The sequence below is a fragment of the Equus caballus genome, chromosome 14, assembly GCF_041296265.1.
Source record: "Equus caballus isolate H_3958 breed thoroughbred chromosome 14, TB-T2T, whole genome shotgun sequence".
Classification (NCBI taxonomy): Eukaryota; Metazoa; Chordata; class Mammalia; order Perissodactyla; family Equidae; genus Equus; species Equus caballus.
The window spans coordinates 104,900,340-104,926,903 of NC_091697.1; the positions used below are offsets into that span (position 1 = coordinate 104,900,340).

The following is a 26,564-nucleotide window of genomic DNA, read 5'->3' on the forward strand; positions in this document are numbered from 1 at the left end:
AGCCTTTATTATTATCAATAGGATGTAAACTAATATTATTATTAAGAAGTAAAGTAAAAATACCACTCTGGTTATTACCTCATTTTATTTGCATAAACGGACTGTAAAATACGCTTAAATCTATACTGATACTAAAAATGTCCTCATAAACAAATCCATTAAAGATTTTTTTTTCTGGGCTTAATGGAGGAGAAATGCAGCTTAAATGTATTTATAACAACTAAGATTAACAACAGAGCTTTCTGATCCCATTTCATAATTTTATTACATGTAAATGTTTTCCAAATTAAGGTAAATGCAGAAGTAAAAATTAAATTTCTAGTTTCAAGACACATATGAATGCATATTACTTAAAAAATGAACTTGGCCTTTTAGGCAGGTTTTCTGAAGATACTATACAGGGGGCTGGCCTGGGGGCATAGTGGCTGGGTTCTCGCATTCCACTTCAGTGGCCCAGGGTTCGCAGGTTTGGATCCTGGGGGCAGACTTACACCACCCGCCAGCCATGCTGTGGCGGCCTCCCACATACAAGAAAAATAGAGGAAGACTGACACAGATGTTAGCTCAGTGACAATCTTCCTCAAGCAAAAAGAGGAAGATGGGCCACAGATGTTAGTCCAGGACAAATCTTCTTCACCAAAAAAAAAAGTAAATTAAATTAAAATTTTTAAAAATAATAATAATAAAAAAATATGGGGCCGGCCCTGTGGTTGAATTGTTAAGTTCGCACATTCGGCTTCAGTGGTCCAGGGTTTTGCCGGTTTGAATCCTGGGCGTGGACATGGCACTGCCCATCAGGCTATGCTGAGGCGGCATCCCATATAGCACAACCAGAAGGACCCACAACTACAATAAACAACTATGTACTGGGGGGCTTTGGGGAGAAGAAGAAGAAAGAAAAAGATTGGCAACAGATGTTAGCTCAGGTGCCAATCTTTAAAAAAATAATAAATAAATAAAAATAAAAATAAAGATAATATACATATGACAAACACCTCATTAGTTTGAAATTTTAAAGTATATAATATGAATTAAGTTACAGACAGATGTTTTCCAAATCTGAATTCCCAAGTCACATATGAAATAACCCTTATTTTCAAACTTACATTTGCTGTTGTTTATGTTCTTCACTTCCTTTCATTTTCCATATTCTGGTTTTAAAATGCAAAGCAATTCAGGAGTGATTAAGACAATGGCACAGTTGAAATGATATCTACCTGGACCCCTTTTCCCCATCTGGATGGGTGGAAGTCAAGGTAAAGAGAGGTGCAGAAAACTGCAGAGCAAGTAAGGTACCTGTCACGTTCAGAAGCTCCTCCTGCAGAGTGCCTTGTGTCAGGTTTATGGATCTCAGGCCCCTATCGCCCCACCCTCAGGGGAGCCACTGAGAGCAGAACACTGTACCAGGAAGCAAAGTTTGCTGCCTTCAGGTCCACTGTTAGAGATGCCGCCGAACGGTGTAGTTACTTTTTCAATCTGTCTAGTTCTCTGTGAGGTCCAGCTATGTAACTAGCTGCTGAAGGGGTTCCTTACTTGCTTTCTGAAAGGAATATCTTTATAATCCCACAACTGAGGTGATTGGAGTACAAAACGAAGATTTCTTATAATCTGAAACACCAGAACTAGAACATCCCATCTGGATGCCTGCAAGTGCTAAAATGTGTAAGGTACTCCAGTCTCTCACCCTGCCTGCACTCACCATCCAGTCATATGGCAGAAGAGCCATAAAATAATAATTATCATTTTATTTGTATATAGACACAGTAGTTAGCAATAATTTTCCAAAGACTGCACCTTTTAGAAAAGGGGCAAACAGAAGAAAAAAAGTCTTGGACTTTAGAGGAAGCTACCTCAATCATCTGCCATGGCTCCAGCTCACTGCTGGCAGCTCCCCACGGCACAATGTGGAATCAGAAATGCTGAAAGTCTAACCCACAAGGATTTATATATGAGAAAAAAAGTTAAACTACTTAAATTGCGTAAGAATGTGAAATACATGAAGAGGAAGGTACATAAATAAATGTTAAAAGCAATAGATATTAAAAAATATTTACATCCTCATAGTGAGTTTGGACATATTCTAACAAATGTAGGGAATGACAACATTTACCTCAGTCCCAATGTAATTTTTAAAAAACATATTGTGAAAGTAATTATTACAGGAGGCCCTCAGGGGATGCTTTGACATAATCATTTAATGATCCCCCACCCCTTCTTTTGTCAAAAGTAAGGAACTAACAAAATGAGATTTTAAACAAAGTGACATCAGGCTTTGTGTGCCACTTCCCAAACATAAAGGTATACTAAGGAAAGAAAACCTTTTGCTCCAAGCCTGTGTTCAAAAATTACGCTTATTGTTGAATGTTTCTATTAAATAAAGTGAGATCTACCCCCTAGAGATCTAAATAAGGCAAAGAAGTTGTGATTTGATGTCCACATTAAACTTGTTCCAAAGACGTGAGCCACAAACAATGTTAGAGTTAGAATTTTATGCCATTGAGGATCCACCGTTCTTGCTTCAGGGAGAGTTACAAACAGGCTTCCCCACCACCGCCTGTCCCCTCTGAAGCAGTCAATGAGCTGTGGGCATGAAATGTGGTTGTGGGTTGTGAGTAAACCCCTTATGTCTACCTTTTCACCCAGGTGAACTTTGCTCAGGAGCCAGGACAGCTCAGACCTTTGCAGTGACCATACCTTTGACACAGGGTTGAAAGCAGTGTGTGTAATATCTGCATGTTTCTTGGCATCGTTTTGGATAGGTAATAAAGGGGCCATTTGAAAGAACCTTGGGGACATGAAACTGCTGTTTCATTTTATATAAAAGAATCAAAATAAGGTGTAAGGCAAAGAAGGGAGTTGGGCAGTCATTAATTTTGGCAAGGTTGTAAACAGTCATAATCACTGTATAACCAGATTATAGAAAATTTGGGAAATGAAAAAAACCCCACCCAATGTTTTGACTGTGTTTGAGGCTTATTTTTTAAAAACCGATTTTCTATTAACATCTACAACAAAAGGCCACCTTAAAAGGATAACCTCCTCAGATTCAATGCAATCCCATCCTTCCTAGCTAGAGCGTAGGAAAAGAACTTTATGAAGTTACTTTCTTCAGGGACTCTGCACTCTCTGAAAGTCTAGACATTTAACCATCTCACTTGGTTTAAAAGTCACGTTCCACACACTTAACTCAGAAAACCCACTGGTCTATTTTAAGTTTCTGACTTTCCATCTTTAATAATTTTTCATAATAAAGATCTATCTAGTCCCACCAGCTATGCATGCTGGTGAGTTGACCGAGTTAATTTAAAGGGTTTTCTGTTTTTTAGTTTGATTGTTCTAATAATTGCTTACCGTTGTCTAGAGAGCTCCCTGTTTTGATGAAATACTTCCTTTTGTCCTCAGGCCAATTCTGTCTTTCTTGTAAGTGCTTTGTTATATTCAAGTAGGCTTCATCAAGACTCATGGCCAGAAAATTGGGATCATAATCAGCAAGTATTTCCTTGACCTTTAAAAGGAAAAAAATGGTTCAAATTTTGCTACACAGCAAAACCTGTCATATACAGCTGATAAGAAACATTAATATTCTTACTTTGCAACTATAGTAATGATCCTGCAATCAATAGCTCATAGATTTAGGGAATAAATAATTTACCACCAGGGCAAGCTGTCCAAATTCTGTTTTGTATTAAAACAGATCACGAAGGCAGAAGACCATGAAATAGCTTCATTTGATATCATCTCTACTTAGCCTCCTATTATCTAGATATAGTAACTGAGTCAAATAAATCTCAGACAACATTATTCTGGTAGGAACAGAAAAAAAGGTTATGCAATGTAATTTTAGGTAGCTGGTCAAAAGCAGAAGTAGAAGGCCGGCCCCATGGCCTAGTGGTTAAGTTTGGTGTGCTCCACTTTGACGGCCTGAGTTTGGATCTGGGGTGCAGACCTACACCACTCATTGGTGGCCATGCTATGGTGGTGAACCACATACAAAATAGAGGAAGACTGACACAGATGTTAGCTCAGGGAAAAAAGAGGAAGATTGGCAACAGATGTTAGCTCAGGGACAATCTTCCTCAGCAAAAGAAAAGTAGAAGTGGAAACAACAGGATCCTGCTCCCTCTCACCTTTTATGACAGTTTTTCTTCATTTAAAAAAGGAATAATCTTACATAAAGGTACTATGTTGCATTAGAAAGTAGTTCTATTTCAATTAATTATTATATACACATAAAACTCCACTTAATACACACATTAGTCTATGTATCCATTCAGGAAAACAAAGCTCAATTATCAGGACTTAGAATGGAAAAAATGACAAAATCTGTAGCATATGTCTGTGACTATATTAAATGATGGAGAAAAGTCTGGAGTTGCATCTTGGGATAAAAGAAATACAAAGAGATCAGAATCTCTATATAATTCCACAGAGATCAGAATCTCTATATAATTCCAGAAATGCCTTTTATATAAGATAGTTTTACCATAGGAAACTATGAATTTTTTTCACCACTGAAGTATTAGCTGAAATCATAGGAAATGATTGCCAAAATAATACGCATATTAGAAAAACATATTTGCTGAATTATGTTACGTTTCTAGTATTTAAAAGCTGTCCGGTGTATCAGGAGAAAGCCTTTTTTTATGTTTTATAAAAAGAAAGCTTTTTAGCTTAATATAATTATGAACAGCTGAGTCAAAGGTAATTTTAGAGAACGGTGACATAAAACTTGGCTAAGCTCTACTCCGAGTGTACCTTAATTAGCTTTGTTCTTATAGAAGAAACCATTTTTATAATGGACTCTTTCTAGTGAAAATGAAACTCTGGTTAGCAGCCAATAAGATGATTCTGAATGAAAAGTGTTCCCAAGACACTGAGCACTCACTAACCTCCTTCACCCAGGACACTGCTTTGAGAACAAACACTGACACGTTCCAGTGAAAGTCAAGCACTTGGGCTTCGAGAACAGTTAAAGCTACTCCATTCTCTTGGATGAAACGAAAATTGCTTTTCCTTAAACTTTTAAACTAAGCCGTAAAGATTCATGTTTTTATAGTCAGTGAATGTGTGCTTAGTTCATTTATACAGAAGAACTCATTTGTTATCTGCAAATAAATTAGTTCAATTCTGCTCAAATTTGATGAAAGATTTCTCCAACGTACATGAATAACTAGACTAAAGATAACTAAAACCAACTTGGTTCTCATTGTCATACTGTCAAAAGTTTCAATGAGTTAAAGTAGGACTTAAAAAAATTCTTTCTGGGGCCGGGCCCCATGGCTTAGTGCTTAAAGTTCTGCATGCTCTGCTTCAGCAGCCCGGGTTCGTGGGTTCAGATCCCGGGTACGGACCTCCTCCACTCATCAGACATGCTGTGGAGGTGTCCCACATCCAAAGTGGAGAAAGACTGGCGCAGATGTTAGCTCAAGGTTAATCTTCCTCAAGCAAAAAAGAAGAAAAAAAAAGAGGAAGATTGGCAATAGGTGTTAGCTCAGGGTGAATCTTCCTCACCCAAAAAAAAAAAAATCTTTCTTACAAAGTCTTTGAAGGATTTTCAAACTTATTAAAAGCCTGTAACATTTGTGGTTAGCATTTTATCTTTTCTAATTACGAATACAGTAAAAGAGATAAGCATTAACTAAACTTGCATGTGCTTCTCTTCTGGCACCCCACCTTTTCACAAACTGTTTTTGAAAGAAAGAAGAAAGTTTCTTTTAATTTGGGGTGGGGTATCATTTTAAATTGGGGGGGTTCATTTCTAGGGGAAATGAGGTGGAATGCAAACAAGAGTAGTGAATCTAAGACTATTTGCATGATTACATGGTAATAGGTGTAAGCCCATCAATTTTTAAGTATTTCAGTTCAAACAACAGTCTTTAACATACTGCATTTTACCACAGTAGTCTAAAAGTGTTTGATGCAGCACTCTAAAATTTTAATTTACAACTGAAGTTTTAGCACTGGCATGATAGTCCAGTTGTTATCAAAAATAGAGAAAACGGCAGATTTTCATATATGACAGTTTAGGGAATTTTAGTGAATAATCAGATCTTCATACTTCAGAGATCCCTTTCAAATTAATAGATTATTCCTTTTTTTCTTTGATTATCAGGCTCCTAACATTAAATGCTCACAAGCATCCTCACTAGATTGTGAGGCAAGGAAGGCAGCTAATCAAAATAAATGAATTTTGCTACTGTTTAAAAACATTAATAAAAAATTTATTCAGAAAAGAGTTGAAAATAATGACTTGAGTAGATTCTGTAAATTAGAAACATAAGGTGATTCTAGAAGAAAATGTATATTGCATATTAAGAAAAAATAGCTAAAGTTAATTTAGGTTATAAATTAAGCAATTCAAAGTTTTCTAAGCGGTTGGAAAAAACTGAGAACTGAGAAAAAGCAAAGAACTAGGAAATAGAAGGGCGTATTCCGGGGACTGTGCGCAGCTCAGTATTCAATATACAAGCTGAAGAAATGGTAGGAGGTGAACTGAAGGGATAAGCTAAGGCCAGAGGCTGACGTGCTAAGACATTCGGACTTGATTCTGCAGGTGACAGGAGTGAGTGAAAGGCTAAAGCAGGGGGAGACGACAGACTCACCTCTCGACTCACAGCTCGGTACTTGTCAAAGTTTGGCGGCACAATGAGAAGTTGTGGGCAGAGTCTTTTAGCAATAAATCCTGGCATGGCTGCACGAACACCAAACCTCCTCGCGTGGTAATTTGAAGTAGACTGAAAGAAAATGGACCACATTGGAAAAAATACACAAACCTAAATGGACATATTGATTGATGCATTCATAGGAAACACATTACTGATGAGCACTTTCAATTCAAGGGCATTTCTTTTATAGGCTGCTGTCTCAAATCAAGCTTTGCCTTTATGCTATCATGGTATTATGATACCATGAACTTCTCCCACTGCTGTCCCCCTATTTATAACATGATACCAGGCAATAAGCAAGACTGTGCTAATAAAAAGTTTCTCTTACACTTCCAGTAACTAAACTTCATTAGTTTTAAGGCATACCTGTAATACAGTATTTATCAGAGTTTGGATGACAGTGCGTGATGTTACACAAAAGCATTAGTATAGTAATAGTAAAGTGTAGCTATAAAGCAATAGTACAGGGCAAATAGTATAGATGTTACATGAAAGTAGTAGTTTAGAAAGTAATAGTGCAGATTTGGAATTTGCTGTATTTGGGATTTTGGAAATCTTTCATCTAGAACAAAAATCAAAGGTCTAATATATGGTTAGTTAAATTAAGTCTCCAAAATGAAATGAGTAAAGCTTAAAAGGACTTTAAAAATTAAGTTTTATTTCCTAAGGTTTGAATATCTTTTTCGGTGAAAACATTTTGACTAGGAGATGGAACTAAAAAATTACAAAAGTGAAAAGCAGAACATTACTTACTAAATCCTGTTGATGACGATACTGACAACAGTCTATGGTACTGTGGTAGACCACAGAAACACTTCTAAAAAATTTTTATCACAAATGGAATTTTGGAATCTCAAGTGAAAATTTAAAGAAATAGAAAAACAGAACCTATCACATGAAGGGATTATTTCAGAATGATAATATCAATTTACCATTAATAGCTTTCAAATGACATTTAAAAAGTCTTGAGAGTACTCAAAACTATAATCATCCTTGATTAGTATTCTGGAACAGCACTAGAAAGATAAACCAATGCTTTAAATATAAATAGGTCTAATGGAATTGATATAAAAGCTAAATCTATAGCAGAGCAGAAACAAAATTTTAGATATGACTTCCTTTAACTTTTAGGTTTGTGGTAGGTTGTAAAACACAGCCACAATATTTTACACTTCCTCCTATCAAAAGGTGGGTTCCAGTTCCTCATGCCAAGTGACTTGCATTGTTGTGACTTGCTTTGACCAAAAGAACGTGAGGGAGTGACATGTGAGTCCTGAAGCCTAGACATTAAGAAGTCTGCAGCTTCTGCCTTTGCTTTTTTGGGACCCAGCAACTATGCAAAGCTCTTGGGTTAGATTACTAAATGATGATGCACCATGTAGACAGGGGAAAGCTCACCAGCTGGAAGCCACTCCAGCCACCTCAGTGGAAATGCCAGGCATGTTCCTGAAGCCATTTTGGATCTTCCAGCCGCAGCTAAATAGCCCTAGCCAATAGGAAGGGTAGAGACGAGCCATCCCCACTGTACTCTGCTCAGATTACAGAATCATGAGCAAAGAAATGGTGTCCACTAAGTACTAAATGGGTTTATTATGTAGCAACAAATAACTGCTGCGGAGTCTAAGGTCCACCTTTGAGTGCTAACTTAGAACATTTCAAGGATCCATCAAATTATTCAAAAAAGAGTTCTAACTGTAACAGACTGGAATAATCAAACACGTATCATCACTACCATTAATTTGTAGATACACTTTTATGAGTTTAACAGGACAAAAGCAATTATGCTTCAAATCTCATTAGAAGGGAAATCTATTAGTTCAGCATACAAACAGAGTAATCATTTCTAAATATAGCAAATAATCATTTTGAATTTGGAAACCATAACCAATTTTGAGGAGGACAGAAATTATAAGAAAGAAGATATTTTGTGGATTTAGCTTTAACATGGCTATAGCGTGTATGTGTGTGTATGTATACATATGCACATATACATAATTTCACATAAATATATGATGACATATATTCTTTTTTTGTTTTTTGGGGGTTTTTTTGAGGAAGATTAGCCCTGAGCTAACATTCACTGCCAATCCTCCTCTTTTTGGTGAGGAAGATTGGCCCTGAGCTAACATCTATGCCCATCTTCCTCTATTTTATATGTGTGACACCATCACAGCATGGCTTGATAAGAGTGCGTAGGTCCACACCCGGGATCCAAACTGGCAAACCCCAGGCCACCAAAGCGGAGCACACATACTTAACCACTAGGCCACTGGGCTGGCCCTGTATGACATATATTCTTAATAAAATTAAATATATTCTTTCAAATATTAGTTGATGATTTGTAGGAAAGGAGAGTAACCTTTTAATAAACACTGTTTTGGAATTAGGATTATTAGCTGCCTGCAAACTCATGGGAACAGAGATACTGAAAAAGCAGATTATAGTTTAATAATAAAATAAAAACTTAATAGGAATTAGGTTTATAGCTATCTAAGCATTGGAAGGAGTTAGGAACAGGGAAGAACTCTCCTTGTTTCTCTTGTATGTTTTTTTAATACCCAAATCCATCTATTCCAGTTGCTATTTTTAAGTCACGACACATTTTTAGCTACCTACAGCTATCCTGGTCATCTTTACTTTCTATGGTTAGGGTGGCAGTAAGGAAAAGCAACATAGTAATGAGAAAAGCAAAGGCTCTGGGTCATGGGAAAAACTACTGAATTACAGTACTGTATTAATGAAATACGTTACTCTAGAACTGGGGTTGGCAAACCTTTTCTATAAAGGTCAAAATAGTAATTACTTTAGGCTTTGAGGATCTGTTCCAACTATTGAACTCTGCTCTTTCAGTGCAACAAAAATAGTAAATGAATGCGTGTGACTGTGTTCCAATAAATTTTTATTTACAAAAAAAATGGCGGCAGGCTGGATTTGGCCTGCAGGCCATTGTTTGCAAACCTCTGCTTTAGAAGAACATTTCCTTTCCTTTCTTCTGTTCTCTTTAACTAGAACAGTTACTGAAGAAAAATATAATTTGCAACAGAAAGATACAATGCCACTCTACCATTTACCAGGTTTGTAACTTTGGGGAAGTTATTAAACACCTCTCTGACTTTGTTTTCTTATCTGTAAATGGAAATAATTTGTACCTCAAGTGATGCTGCAAGGATTCAGTAATTGAACACATACGAAGTACCCAAAAAAATACTTAGCAAACTGGCAGAACTGAATAAAGGCTTCCCCCTTCATCAACCAGTAAGGCTTACTTGAATACATTATGAGATTTCCTGTTTGTCATTGATCTTCACGTACTTACCAACATACTCATTGATCCTACAGCAATGGGTTTATCCTTCAATTCTGGATTGTCCCTCATTTCTACAGCTGCATAGAAAGCATCCATGTCAATGTGCACTATGGTATTGTTCAGATCCCGGCTCTGTTCTAATTCCATTGCAAATTTGTCAACCTGAATTTTTAAAAAGTTAACATATCTTTAGACAACAATATTGAAACACCACTAATCTAACATTATTCTTACTTTTAGTAGGTATCTGTCCATCTGATTCTGTCTGCCCATCCACCCATCCATTCATCTGACCTCCCATCCACCCACCTATCTATGTATATTTGATCGTTGTTTATTAGGCTGGTAATTGCTTCTATTTTCATGAACCTAGGCAGTCCGTTCTCAGATATCATTCCCTACCAACTCTTCCATCTCTCAATACCCACAAGCACATAATAGGTACTTAATAAATATTTATTGAATGAATGAACTATTCCAACTGCTTGCATCAAATGATTCTACTGCTTTATAAACCTGGAGGACAATTTATTGTAGCCAAAAGCTTCAGTTTAAGTAAAATAAACAAGAACTCCCATCTGACTCCTAATATTAATGTCTTAAAATAGCAACAGAGGAAACGCACAACAGAATACTATACTTTGGCATATGACATTTATGCTGAATAGTGCTACGCAACTGAATGTACCAAAACCCACTGTAAACATTCCCTCTGCAGATGCTTTTATAGGGCTAAAATTAGGGAACTGCTAGTCTATAGAAACCAAAATTGAAAATTTGAGCTGTAATTTATTCTTTCATGAAACTTCAATACATATGTCAAGTATATCAGTGAAGAATCTTAATCTTTAAAGAATTTTTTGTTTCTCTAGAGAGAAAGAAGAGTTGGATTGATAAGAAGAAAGAAATGAAAGTGGGTGGAAATAACAAGGTAGGGCAGTAAGAAAAGGGTTTCTGTAGCAGACATACCCATTCCCCAAGGGTTCTTCTTTGTGGAGGCTGAAAAAGCTAAGTATGCACTTTCCCAGCTTCCCCAGCTGGGGGTGGCTGTGTGACCGTGTGATCTATGTGACATATAAAGAAGTCAGTAGGACCATTAAAGTAAAATCACAAGAGAAGATAGGGAAAGCTGTTGAATGATGGAGGACACGAAGAGCATGGAGTGGCTGGCACAGGGACAAATCTAATAAATGCCATCTATTTCTAAAATGATCAATGGATAGCTGCATAACAAAGCAATCAAAAATTGACAGGAAAACAGCCAGAAATAAGCAAGTGGGATGAGCTGGGGAATGAAAGCCACTTGCATAATGTGGATATCCCTGTAGCAGGCTTCCTCAAAGGTGGAGAGTTACGGGGGTGTAATTCAGCTTTTCCCCTCGTTGGACTTCAAATTTGCTTTCATTCTGCAGCATTTTTTTTCATGGCCTTCTTTCTTAGCATTATAATGACTAGCTGCCCACTAGAGCAGGTTAAGACTGTAACTCCTCTTTTAGAAACAACCACCTTGAGCCATTTTTGGCTTGAGCTCCAGCAGCCAAAGAAAGACTCTCCAGAGGGTCTGCTCCTGTTTAGGCTGCAACTCACTGAACGACTGGGGTGCCCTGTGCCTTCTTCAGGCTGTTCCTCTGTCTAGAATGCCCTTCCTAGTTCTGTCACAAAGCCTTTAAGGATCAGCTCCAATATCTCTGTAACTTAATTGCATCTCTGTCCTCTGCACCACAGAATTTAACGTGCCCTCATTTGTTTTCTTGCTCTTACTATGGCACTTATTGTATTAGATACTGAATTGTGAGTTCCTTCAGGAGAAAGACTTTATCTGCCTTTAAATTCTTTCCTTAGAAGAGAGAAAGGGAAGAGAGACTCATAGGAGAGAAAGCATAAAATTTATACTGATATCTATTTATTTGATTTCTGGTTAAAAAAGAGAAAGTAGTACTTGTAGCAAAATTTTGGAGAAGACTGACCTCATGCAGTGAGACACCACACCTAACAAATGGAACTTTCAACATTCCTCCAATTTGTTATCCAGATTTAAAACAACTATTTCTTCCAGTATCTCAACTTTAAACTAGATAATAGCATCCTGACATAAAAAAAGATGTAAACAAATTATGGAAACTAATAAAAACAAGGGTAGATTTAAAACCACTCTATATTAATCCAGAAAATATGCCTAAGATACAAATTGATTGAGAATAAGGGAGTGGCATCTGAAATATCTTAACCCAGACATTCTGGAAAGGAAACAGATAATAAGCAGCAAACCAAACGGGAAAAAATTCTCTTTAGACTCATACATTAATGCTGTGACAGTTTCTTCAGCAATCTATTGTCTTTTCTGTGCTTAAAGCTAGTGTACAGTTGCCAAAAAGAACCCGCCCCACAGAATGACTCACACATTCCACTTGCCTTTACTGTCTCGCCTCAGTTACCCCTGTCTGAACTCTTTTCCTTCTACATCTACCAAATGCACACCCCTACTGCTTTTTTCAAGTTTCTTCTTTTGAAATCCTCATTCACGTTTTCCTTTCTTCCATTTTCCCTTCCAAATAACTTTCCAGGTTCTGACCTGAGTCTCTAAAACATACGTTACCCCTTTTGCTACAGTTCAGAACCAGTGTGCATTGCAGTGGTTAAGAATAAGGCCTTTCGTTTGGGTCTCAGCTCTGCCACTTACTGGTTACATGATAGCAGGCAAGTTAACCCCTCTCATCCTTACTTTCCCAATTTGTAAAGTGGGACCAAACTAACCGCAAAAGGTTGAAAGAATTAAAAGAAATCTTCACATAATGCACTTATCTAGGAATACGGTAAGGACTTGATATCAACCTATAATTTTAAAAGTAGAAGTGACGTTACTGAGTATATTATATGTGTCATATAACATGCTAAGTGCTTCTTATGTTAACTCATTTAAAGGTCAAAATAATTCTGAGATAATAATTATTATTCTCATTTATAGATGAGGAAACTAAAGATGAGTAAGATTAAGTGATTTGCCCTAAATCATACAGCTGTTAAATGTTAGAACCAGCCTTGAAACCAGGTTACTCCAAAGCCTGTGCTCTTTCCATTATTTTATGATGCTTCTCTAAAATAGATTTTAAAAAGTCCTTAACATTGAAATAAGCTCAAACCAAACTTGAATGGTGTATTTTACATCCACATTATGTCCTATTTACTTTTTTAAAATCTCCTTTTTCAAGGGCCAGCCCAGTGGTATAGTGGTTAAGTTCGGGTGCTCTGCTTTGGCAGCTTGGGGTTCACCGGTTTGGATCCCAGGCACGGACCTATGCACCGCTTATCAAGCCATGCTGTGGCAGGCATCCCACATAGAAAGTAGAGGAAGATGGGCATGGATGTTAGCTCGGGTCCAGTCTTCCTCAGCAAAAAGAGGAGGATTGGCAGTGGATATTAGCTCAGGGGTAATCTTCCTCAAAAAAAAAAAAAAAATCCCCTTTTTCGATTACATTTAGGAGACTATTTCAGAAATACTGCTTCTCATTTTCTTGACTTAGTATTACCCTAAAAATTGCTGAGTAAATCTAAGTTCACAAAATCAATTGTTAAAATGGTCAAAATGCACTGGTTTGTTTGCTTTGTAGTTGCCTTTAATATAACATGGATCTTTGCCTATTCAATTTATGAACTCATGTTGTAACAAAATGTTTTGGCAGCTACAGAAAGGCTTGTGCCTTTAAGAAGTCTAATGAGGAGGGATGGGGTGAGGTATACTGCTTGCTGAAGTTCTGAATAAACATCATGGGAGTTCACGCCTACAGAGTTCCTTACCTCAGCTTGACTAGCAATAGTTCATACCATCTTATCATACATAATAAAATCTACTATTTGGAACTTTTATGACTCTAAAATAGAAACACACTTCCCAGGAAAAACTCTGTTTTCTCAGATATTCTAGACTCCTTAGGACTTCCTCAATCCCCTCCCATTTATACAACTTCTTCTAAAGGAAGCTCAACAAATGAAACAATTTAACAATCAACATAAAACACATTTCCTGCCATTCCCCTTGCAAAAATGCCAGAGAGCCTCCCATGACATAGTCAACTAAAACTAACAAAATCTGAAGTTCTGCTACACAATGTAAGGTATTTTCTATTCCTTCAGATTATTAGCATATTTAAGGATATGAGCTTTAAAAATACTCACGAATAGCAGCAGTATGAATAGTAAAAAGTTGTTACACAGCACTGTTCATATGTACATAGCTTTAAGACTTTATTAAAAATGTTTGTAAACTATAGATCAATAAAACTTGCCAAAAAGAAGTGCAGAAAGTAAATTGCCTAAGCATTAATACCAATTTAAAAACAATGTTATTGCGGACAGAATGGAATTTTTTTTTAACTTGATGAAATTGCTAGTGTCACCTGAAAGCTAAGATAAATACAGCCCATGGTTACCATAGGTTAGCATAAGGGAATCTAACACAGGTTACATTCCCAGCTTATAGAGGGGAAATGTTAGGACTGTAAATGACCTCGATGCACAAGACACCCCCCATCCTTGTCAGCAATATTCTAGTTTGCACGTAGCCTAGATAAGTACACACCTGCTTGTGAGAAATGTGCATGCTCTGCTATTTTCGTAGTCTTGGCTTATACTTAGACCTCTCTATTTCGATACAGCAATAACTTTGTCCTCTAAGTTTTCCCAGGGATGTAACGACCTCCAGGAGAAAGGCTTCCACTGGTATCCATCACCAGGGACAAGAGGAAGGGATGATCTGGAGTCTCCAGGACAACACACCAGATGGTCAACACCCCGTGACCCGCCCCACCACCTGCTTCAGCCCACTTGCTCTATCTAATTCCTTCAAAATGTTTTAGTTTAAGATGTTTCTTTAGGACACTAATCCGCCATCTTCCCCTTGCCAGCAAGCTATAATAAAAAGACCCTTTCTCTCCTACCACCTTGCCGCTGGACTGTTGGCTTGTCTTTGTGGCGAGTAGAAGGCCTCTTTTGGCAGTTACAAAATGATGCTTAAATTTATTTGAAAGAAACCATGCATGATAAAAAAAATTCTTTTTAAAGAATAGTAATGAAGGAGGATATTAAACTATATTACCATTCAGTAATTAAAACTGCATAGTACTGATAGAGGAAAAGATTCAATTGATTAGAAGAGAGAGTGCAGAAACAAATCCAAGTACAATGAGAATTTAGTATATCGAAGCGTCTCATTTCAATTCAGTGGAGAAAGGACTCATGATTCAATAAATGGTGTTGAGACAAGTGAATCACAATTTAGGGAAAATAATACCATTTAGGGAAAATATAATACTCACCATTTAAGAAAAAATACGTCACACCTTAAGTCAAAAAAATTCCAAATGGACTATATATTTGAATATAACAAAATCTTTAAAAATACTAAAAGAGGGTCCGGCCCAGTGGCGCAGCGGTTAAGTGCACACATTCTGCTTCGGCGGCCTGGGGTTCGAACATGGCACTGCTTGGCAAGCCATGCTATGGTAGGCGTCCCACATATAAAGTGGAGGAAGATGGGCACGGATGTGAGCTCAGGGCCAGTCTTGCTCAGCAAAAAGAGGAAGATTGGTAGCACATGTTAGCTCAGGGCTAATCTTCCTCAAAAAAAAAAAAAAAGAAAAAATATTAAAAGAACATATAGGCTTGGTTGTAAGGAATAACTTTCTATGTACAATAGCAAAATCAAGAAAAAAAATTTTTTAATACTGCTGAATTTGATTACATAAACATTTAAAACTATATAGGAAAACACCCCTGCCTAATTAGAAGACAAAAAACATATTGTAAAAATATTTACAATAAATGGCTGAGAAAAAAAAATCCTTAATATATGATAAGATCTATAAATGAAGAGAAAAAGATAGAAACTCCTCTAGAAATGAGGGCAAAGGAGATTGCTTTGGACTGCTGGAAGAACCCCCAAATGCATCCTCTTTTCCTTCCCCAGTAAGAGATTTCCAGCTGGCCACCCAGCTAGAGAACATATTTTACAGTTTCTCTCGCAGTTAGGTGTGGCCACGAAACTTAAATTCTTGCCAAAAGAATGTGACCTTAAGTAATGTGTGCAACTTCTTTTTCACATGTTTAATAGCAAATTACTCGCCTTTGATTTCTTTCCTTGTTCCTTCTTCCTTACTAGCAGCTGGAACGTGGACTGGTGGTAATCCAGTTTTGTCAGTCCAAGTAAGGACAACACTAGGTGATGATGGAACAACATGGTGGAGAACCTGAGTCTCTAAATTACTCTGGTGAGCAGACCCACCCCACCAGCTGAAACTACTTATCTATTGTGTGAGAAAGAAAGAAACTCTTATCTTTTGAACTGTTATATATACATATTTTTTTAAGATTTTATTTTTTTCCTTTTTCTCCCCAAAGCCCCCTGGTACATAGTTGTACATTCTTAGTTGTGGGTCCTTCTAGTTGTGGCATGTGGGACGCCGCCTCAGCATGGCTTGATGAGCGGTACCATGTCCCAGCCCGGGATTCGAACTGACGAAACACTGGGCCGCCTGCAGCGGAGCGCGCGAACTTAACCACTCGGCCATGGGGCTGGCCCCTGAACTGTTATATTTTTGAGTCTCTTGTGCCAGCTACTTAGCCTATATCCTAACAAAGAATAAAAGAGGAAACTTCCACAAGAAGGAAATATTTATGGCTAACATGTGAAAAGACATTCTGTCATAATCAAAGGAGGGCAAATTAAAACCACCATTAAATATTTTGGACACTGTATCAGCAAAAACTAAAATATTGATAAAACCTAGTTTTAAATAACTAAGTGAAGAAATCAGCACTCATCTTGAAAATGTAAAATGGTACAATCTTTGGTGAAAATAACAGGACATGAGTGAAAAGAGATATGAACAAGAATGATCATCACAAGATTGTGTATAAAAAAGACTGGAACCAAGGTGGGAGAAAGGTACATAAATTGCGGTACAGACCTCCATACAGTGGAATGCTATGAAGCATTAAAAGCGATGATTTGACAGACAAATCATCTTGTCATGATAGCAGACCAGTTAACACAGAAGATTAAAAATTAGCTTGTGCTCTCAGACAGCATTTATCAAAAAAAAAAAAAGGACACATTATAGTTTGGTAAAGAAAACATAAAATTTATAATCTCTAAACTCTATCACAAAAAGCATTTTGTAACAGTAGATTAATATCATAATTTTATCATTATGTTATAGCCTAAAGTGCTTTGTTAAATTGAACAAGATTTGGCTAGAGAGAAAAGCTGTCTTTAAAAGTAAACCTTAGTTGTACTAGCAGAACCTTGACTGCTTTGAGTTCTCTGTCTACCACATGACGCCCTGTAGCTTGGCTCTGCTTAAACTTTTCTCCTGAAAGAACTTTTACTACCAGAGGAAACTGAGTATTTACTCCCTGAAGAAGCTAGAGAAGCCAAAAGCCCCCAAATTTTTAGAAGGCTTCTGTTTTATCTTAAAAATTCATGCACATTTGGCCTTCTACCCTATATGTGACTTTTTGTTGTACTATAACACAATTCTGTTTTAAATTACATACTAATTTAATTATTAACTTGTTCCCCCAAATCTTTTTTGCAAAATCAGCATTGCAGAAAAGATGTCACATTTATCTTGTGGCCTTTTCTAGCTGCAAAGTATATATATAATAAAAAGAATATAAACTTTGGATTAAATCCTAGCTCTGCCAACTACCTATCATATGAAGCTAGGCAAGTCACTTAACCTAATTAAGGCTCCATTTACTTTTCTGTATAATGGAGGTAATAATGTCTAGTAGGTGTGAAGTCTTTCTGTAAGAGTAGACCAACGTTTAATAGAGCAGAGTATGTGCATCTGTTAAATTTTTATGCTTTACAAAATAAGGAACATTTACCTTTCACTTTGTTTTCAGTTATGACTTGATCATGATGCATTTTAACTGTCAATTACTATTCTACCAGCTTCCACTTTACTTAGCTTCCACTTAACTGAATTAATACCTGTAACTGTGCTTTCCTTAGCTGCTGGCTGGTGATTTGAGCTTTTTGTTGCATCATATTCTCAATCCGTCGGTTGACTTGCTTTTCTTTCTTGAGCTCATTTCCATAAAATCTGGACCCCTATGCAGGAAAACAAAACAAAGCATACAGAAAGCATTGCTGTATATAACCTGGTAGCTAAGAGTACAGACTCTAGAATCAGAACGACTGAATTCAAAACTCAGCTCCACTACCTACTAGTCGATGACTCCAAAATTACCTAATCTTTCTATGTCTCAGTTTCTTTATCTGTAAAACGAATTTATAGTTACCTACAGCATAGGATCATGGTACTCAGCACAGTACAAACTCTCTGAGGACAGATCTGCACTCAGAAAATGTGTCCTAGGCAGGATCTGTGGGCCATATCCAAGGCCTTAGTCAGTTGGGTCATCAGTTACCTCCTTCATTTCTACTTAAAAAGTATTTTTAAAAATTTGATGTTAGTCATTAAAGGAAATTTAGAAAATAAATTTTAGAAAATTACCCATCATTCCCTCACTGAACGTAATATCTATCCATTCATCAAGCTGATGCACATTTATGCCTACTTTGCAGCTATTATGAAAAATGCTGCGATGAACATTTGTGTACATGTTTTTGTGTGGACATATGTTTTCATTTTCCTTGGGTATGTACCTAGGAGTGGAATCTCTGCGTCATATGGTTAACTCCATGCTAAACATTTTGAGGAACTGCCAGACTGTTTTGCAAAGTGGCTGAACCATTTTACAATCCCACCAGCAATGTATGAGGGTTCCAATTTCTCCACATCCTTGTCTAAGGTTGTTATTACCTGTCTTATTTATTATAGCCATTCTAGGCTATAATAGTGTGAATGACATCTCATTGTGGTTTTAATTTGCATTTCTCCAGTGACTAATGATGTTGGACACCTTTTGATGTGCTTTATGAGCCATTCTTATATCTTCTTTAGTGAAATGTCTATTGATATCTTTTGCCCAGTTTTTGATTGGGTTGTTTGTCTTCTTCATCATGAGTTGTAAGAATTCTTGGTATATTCTGGATGTAAGTCCTTTATCAGATGCATGTTTTGCAAATATTTAATATGTTGCTTATCTTCTTATTTTTTAACAGTGTCTTTTGAAGTGCAAACATTTTGAAATCTCATGAGGTCTGATTTGTCAACTTTTTCTCGTGTTGACTGTGCTTTTGGTGTTGTATCTAAGAAACCCTGCATTCCTAGGATAAATTCCACTTGATCATGGTATATAATCTTTTTTGTATATTGTTGGATTCAGTTTGCTAATGTTTTGTGGAGGACTTTTACATTTACAATGCTCTATAATCTTATGCTTGTCTGGCTTTGGTATCAAAATGATACTGGCCTCATAGAATGAGTTGGGAAGTGTTCCATCCTTCTTCATTTTCTGGAAGAGCTTATGGAGTATTGGTATTATTTTTTCTTTAAATGTCAGATAAAATTCACCAGTGAAGCCATCTTAAACTGGTTTTTGGGTGTGGGGGGATATTTTTAATTATTAATTTCTTTTCTTGTTATAGGCCTATTTAGATTTTCCATACTTTCTTGAGTCAGTTTTGGAAAACTGTGAATTTCTAGAAATTTGTTCTGTTTATTGGCATTTGTTTTAAAATACTTCACCCTCCACATCCAAAATTCCGTAGGGAGAGAGAAGTGAGATAGACGAAACAATATTTGCAAAAATGTTGTTAACTGTCGATGCTGGATGACGATTATCCAGGGATTCAAGTTACTATTCACTCTAATTTTGTGAATGCTTAAAATTTTCTGATAAAAGTTTTAAAAAGTAAATTGCACTAAATGGAGCAGCAACAATTAGAAAATTTCAATTTAAAAAAGATATCATTTATGATAATCCCCCCACACTAGAGGAATATATTATATAAAATACATAAATATTTCAATATATAACATATATATTTTATATGATTGATCTATACATTATATGATATATATCAATTATATGATACATGGTTATACATTTTTCCTATGATTGATATATATATCATATAAAATTTAAATGGAAGAGCAAAGATTCAAGAATACCCAAGATACTCTTGAAAAAGAACAAAGAGGAAAGAAAAACCTTGTTCTAGCAGATATCAAGACTTATTATAATTAAGATCATGTTGTACAAGAACAAATAATCCAGCAGAACAGGAGACAGCACTGCAACTCAGCAGGAAAAGGATGGACTATTTAATAAATGGTACTGGGACACAGAGAAGAGAGAGGGAAGACAGGGACATGTAGGATAACTTAAATATTCTATTGCTTAACCTGAAAACGAGGCTCATAGGATTACTCCTTTCTTCTTCTTTTTTAAAATTTTAAAATTTCAAAAAAACCTCTAAAACAAAAATAGATTAGTATAATAAACACATATATAAAACTATCGCTGAGATTTAACAACTGTTAACATTTTGCTATATTTCCTTCTGTGATTTTTTAAGTGAAGTGGTTTAAAGTAAATTGCAGATATTATGACATTTGGCTACTCCATAGAGTACTTTAGTATACATCTTTAAAAGTAAGGCCATTTTCTCATGTAATGATAATAACATTTTCACAGCTAATAAAATAAATAGTAATTCCTTAATATTATCTAGTACCCTCTCCATATTCAAATTCCCCTAAATGTTCCAAGTGTATTTGTTCATACCAGGATCCGATCAGAGTCCATACGCTATATTTGCTTATTTCATCTCTCAGTTCTCTTTTACTTTTAAAATTGTATCTACATTCAAATATATACTTAAGAAATTATTGTTCCCTCAACTTTTTATTTTGGAATTGCCAAATCTTCAAAAGTTGAAATAACAGTGCAATTAAAACCTATAGGTCCTCACCTAGATTCACCAATTGTTAATATCCTGCTACCTTCGTTTTCTCTCCCAACTCCTACGTATGCACACACACATAGCCCAATTCCTACATACATGTTAGGCACGTGAGCAAATACACACACACACTCCCTAACTTTTTGGCTAAACCATTTGAAAGTTAATTGTGGATATCAGCATGCATTTCCTAAGAATAAGGATATTCTCTTAAATTTTACACCTTTCTGCACAGATATTTAATAATATATAAATGAAACCAAAAAAGCGGTAGAAAAAAACCATTAAAGAATTCTTTTATGACCTTGGAGAAAACCATTATGCAGCCGCCTAATTCAATTACATAAAAAAACAAACCAAAACCTCTGCACAGAAGAAACTACCATAGGCAAAGTCAAAAGATAAACAATAATCCAATGGAAAATTATGCAAAGAATAAGAAGAGATGGTTCATAAAAAAAAGTAGTTTTTAAACATATGAAAAGATGTACAATTGCACTTTTCATAAACAAAATGCAAGTTAATGCTACACTACGTTACTGTAGATTGGCACATCCAAAAGTTTAGTAACACACTGTGTTGGCACAGTTGCAGCATGGTAATATTGACAGTGGAAATGGAAACTGATACAACCACTATGGAGGGCAACTGGGCAATTCATAACAATTGCGTGCTATCTGCATTTGGTGGAATAATTCCACTTCTAGGAACCCCTCCTAAGCTTATACCTGCACACAGGTAAAGTTATGAAATACAAGGTTATTCAGTGTAGTACTGTTTGTAAAACCAAAATACTCGAAATGATTTATACGTCCATCAATAAGGATTCTGACAGGTTCAATAAATTATATCCACACACGCAGGCATGAAAAAGAGTGAAGATCTTTAATTACTTATACAGAAAGACTTCCAAGCTACATTAATTGAAACAAAAACAAAAAGCACAGTAATTATAGTATTCTCCCATTAGGATTGAAAAAGGGTGAAAAAGAACATTATTCTTGCTCTTATTTTGCTCTTACAGGCATATTATGTGCATGTGATGTAGAAAACTGGCAAGAGCGACAGAACAGAAGGGAGATTATCCCATACCCATTCGAGCTTAACAATATTATATACTAAAATATTAAAAATTATAATAAAAGGGATATTCAAAACTTATTTTTCTTTTAAACAGAAAGTTAAAGAGTTAGTCAATTAAAAATACTGAAAGAAACAAGAAACATACCTTTGTGGCTTCCATTATAATTTTGTTAATTTTTTCTTTGTCTAATCCTTCCATTCCAGCTTTATTATCATTAAGCCCCATCCTAAGCAGGAGGTCATCTTTGTAATTTTCATTCTTCTCCTTTGTGCTATCCATGGTGTAAACTTAAAGTTAAAAGGGCTTTTTTTATTATCTGAAAAAGCACACAAAATAAACACTACTTTTCAAAGTGTTCCTGGAGGAGGAGGTAGACACTTGTTAAAATGATATAGAAATCAGCAAAACAAAGAGTAACAGTTAAGATTTTTTAGGTATTGAGAAATTATTATTACTCAGATTTTACAATTACTACCCCAAGATTACTGTCCTCCTAGAGGGAAGAAAGGAACGAACCTTTCCTGCCAGCTCTGCGCCCACCACTATGCCTGGTGCTCTACCCTTGAAACTCACACAGCAGCCCTGGAAGGGATCCATTACTATCCCCAATACAGAGAAAAGACACCTGACTCTTAGAACATGACACAAATTTGCTAACAAGTGACGCCATCAGTGTTGAAACCCAGGTCTGAGTCCAAAGTTCATGTTTTTCCCATATTAATACATTATATAGGAAATAGATACAAAATAATACTCTCTCTACTAAACATGTTAAGTTCAATAGCACTTATTATCTACCATATGCAGAGTTCCATTCTCAAGGCAGTGAAAAGAACATGGGGGAAAAAAACCAATCTATTCACTTCCAGGAAATTATTGCATTTTACAAGGTCGCCACTTCTAAGGTTAAGAAAAATCCTTTCAAATAATAATTCTTTAATATCCTTATATAGTTCTTTATAATTTACCTTCACAGACATTCACTTTTACAAATACTTATAACAACCATGCAAAATTGCTTTGGTTATTCTCATGTTAGGGAGAAAGAAATTGGAATTTCAGGAAGGTTAAATGCATTGCCCACCCTAAGTCTAGCAACAAGCGAGAGAACTGGGATTTTAATCCACGTCTTCATACTTCAAGTCTAATGCAGCTACCATGACATCACAGCTGTCTCCAATTTGAGGTTCACTTATGCTACAAATAAATGGTCAGGTGAACAGCTGCTATGAATCTACAACCAATTCTGACACTGATTTCTCATTTGCATGATTTAGAGCTCATTTACTCTACTCTGCCTTGAGGAACTTTTTTTAAATATGTTTTCTAGGTAACATCTATCACCACACATAGTTATAATTTCTTTTTCTTGTGATGAGAACTTTTAAGTTCTATTCTCGTAGCAACTTTAAAGTATACAATACAGTATTACTAACTATAGTCACCATGCTGTACCATGACTTATTTATTTTATAACTGGAAGTTTGTACCTTTTGACCACCTTCAACCATTTTGCACCCCCTCCACCCTGCAACCACCAATCTATTCTCTGTCTATGAATTTGGGGTTTTTTATAGATTCCACACATAAGTGAGATCATACAATATTTGTCTTTCTCCGTCTGACTTATTTTACTCAGCATGATTCCCTCAACAGAACCTTTTCTTAATACTGTTTCCATTTTTGGCACGAGCAAAGAATAAAAAAAATTAAGAAAGGGAATTTGAATATTCTCATTATTAGTGATAGTTCCATTAGAAAAAAATAGTGTACATCACAGTAGTTCTCAAACTTGGCTGCACATTAGCCCCACCTGCAGAAATTCTAAAACTCCTATGCCCAGGTTGCACCCCATACCAAACAAATCATAACGTCTGGGAGCCAGTTATCAGTATTTTTCAGCAAGGCCCAGGTAATTCCAATGTGCCCGCAAGTATAGGAACCACTGGTGATGTTGCTTCTCAGTCAATGCTCAAGGGAATATAGGCTGGTTTTATGCTATCATTTAATTTTTTTTCTCTTCAACTATCACATTTAGCCTAATATTACCCTATATTTTGCCTTATGCTTTAGTAATCAACTACTTGTCATTTTCTAGAAAAACAGGTGAATGTAATTCATTCCTAATTTCCCCAAACCAACATTTCTGAAGGGTGAAGAGGCTACATGCAGACATCCTCCATGTAAGCTGCCCTGCCTTTTAAATGATGAAATGTATGAGAGGAAAAGAAACGTTTTTTGAATGCTTACTACTTCACACATATCATATTACTTAGGCCCCAAACTCTTGAGAACTGGTTTTGGGTGAGAAGAACTGGGCTATCAGCAATGCGGGCACAATCAAAGTTGTGAGATAGGTAAGTTAACTTTCAGCTACCTTCCTGCCTTGTTGATGCCCAATTACCAGGCAACTTCTGTCCAGTTTCATGAGTACAGGTTTACTATCATTTACAGGCCAGTGACTTCCAAGTTAGAGCTCCAGTCCAAACGCCTGCCTGACATCTTGAAGTTAACAGGTCTAAAACTGAGCTTCTCATGTGCCGTCATCCCCCAAACCAGCCCTACTTGCAGCCTTCCTCATCTCAGCTGAGGGCAACCCTGATCCCTTCCAGTTGCTCAAGCAAATAAACTTGCGGAGATTCCTAACGCCCCTCTTTCTCACGTACCCCACATCCAAAACGTCAGGAAATCCTACGGGCTCTGCTTTCAAAATGGACCCTGAATGTAACCACTTCTCACTACTGTCACTCTAGCTTTCACTCTAGTCTGAACCACCATCATCTCTTGCCTGGATTATTGCGATAGCCTCTTAAATAGTCTCTGTTTCTGCCCTTGCCCTCCTACAGTCAATTATCAACACAGTAGCCCAACTGATTCCTTTAAATCACAAGTTAGTCACGTCGCTCCTCTGCTGAAAACCGTACACTGGCACCCCATCTCACTCCAGAATAAAACCCAAAGTCCTTACAGCATCTGGATCGCAGCTACCTGTTTCCTGTCTACCCTCACACTCTAATACTCTCCCCCTTGCTCACAACTCTCCAGCCATACTGGTCTCTTTGCCCTTCCTCAAGTCTCTAGGCACACTCTAACCTTGAGGCCTTTTGCACTGGCTGTTCCTTTCTCCTAGAGGGTTCTTCCACCGGATATCCTCTTGACTAACCTTACTTATCTCCTTCAAGTCTTTGCTTAAATGTCATCTTCTCCATGAGGGCCTACCCTGACCTCTTGATTTAAAATTGCAGCCTGATTACCCCTCTCACCCCCTCTTCCCAGTGTTCCATTGTTTCTCATAGTCTTTAGCATTTCCTAACATAATACGTCCCCAATGACTTTTTGACTTTACCATGGTGTGAAAGCCATACACATTCAGTAGAAATCATACTTCGAATTTCGAACTTTGATCTTTTCCCAGTCTAGTGATACACAGTAGGATCCTGTCTCACAACGCTGGGCAGGAGGCTGCAGCTCCCAGTCGGCCACAGGATCATGAGGGTCAACAACCCATACACTCAACCATTCTGTTTTCACTTTCAGAGCAGTACTCAATCAATTACATGAGCTGTTCAACACTTTATTATAAGACAGGCTTTGTGTCAGATGATTTTGCCCAACTGTAGGCTAACGTAAGTGTTTCGAGCACATTTTCACAGTTAAGGTAGGCTATGCTCAACTGTCATGTTCAGTAGGTTATTAAGTGCATTTTTGACTTAATGATATTTTCAACTTACACTGGATTTATTGGGATGTAACCCCATCATAAGTTGAGGAAGATCTGTATATAAGTTCACTTACTTTTGATGTTTACTGTCCAATTCCCCTGTGAAAACGTAAGCTCCAAGAGGGCAGGGAACTTTTTATTTCACTGATGTATCCCAAATGCTTCAAACAGTACTTGGCACACTGCAGGTGCTCAATAAATACTTATTCAATGACCGAACTCAGTTTATATCATTTTCTCACTCTTTTATTCACATTGCAAGGTCACATAATCACATTAAAAACTGCGGAGAAAAACTACTTTTCTGAAGTTAATAATTTTAAAATATCTGTATTTTTTCCTTATTTGACCATTAAATATGTAAGGACAACTATATGAGCTAAATAACCTCCAATTTTATAAACTTTATTTTCCTAAGACATTTAATGGTTAAGCTGGTTTATTAAAGCTTTTGGGACTTGTATTAGAATATAAGAGTACTTTGAATTTACATATGAGAATGCTTGCTGGCTCCACTAATATTCAAAAGATTCTAGCTTATATTTATTCTTTGGGAAATTAAATTGTTTGGTTAAATTTAATTTCTTTGATTAAATACTTTCCAATTATATTTAAGTGTAAGAAAAATTATTGGAGAAAAGTAATAAACAACATACTAAGTTTTAGGATCCTTGGATCTCTCTGAGTTCCTTTTGGTACTACTCACGTCACTGTGGTGAGTCTGCTTTGTTGTTATTGGTATTTCTATTATTTTCAAATTTCTACAATCTCTTTGTTAGTCCTGGTTATCTCTGTTCTTCCCATTAGTTCTTACTGAGTCTATCTAGAAATCCATAAATTGAAAGGGGAAGCTCCTAGCAGAGACGATCACAAAGTATGATGATTTCCCATATTTTCTGGGGAAGTGAGAT

At 36.5% G+C, this 26,564-nt stretch overlaps 1 protein-coding gene across 2 annotated transcripts in view; it reads right to left on the bottom strand.

Moving 5' to 3' along the window:
- The window catches only part of POLK (DNA polymerase kappa), a 73,336-nt gene that overhangs the window by 17,455 nt on the left and 29,317 nt on the right, over nucleotides 1–26,564 (bottom strand). For both annotated transcript variants that reach the window (XM_070234671.1, XM_001504675.7), the window contains exons 2-6: nucleotides 22,077–22,248; nucleotides 17,966–18,085; nucleotides 9,982–10,134; nucleotides 6,603–6,734; nucleotides 3,352–3,505 (exon numbers count right to left, since the gene is read on the bottom strand). In XM_070234671.1, coding sequence (XP_070090772.1) covers nucleotides 3,352–3,505; nucleotides 6,603–6,734; nucleotides 9,982–10,134; nucleotides 17,966–18,085; nucleotides 22,077–22,211 — 694 coding nt within the window. In that variant the 5' untranslated portion in view covers nucleotides 22,212–22,248. The remainder of the gene's footprint in view (nucleotides 1–3,351; nucleotides 3,506–6,602; nucleotides 6,735–9,981; nucleotides 10,135–17,965; nucleotides 18,086–22,076; nucleotides 22,249–26,564) is intronic.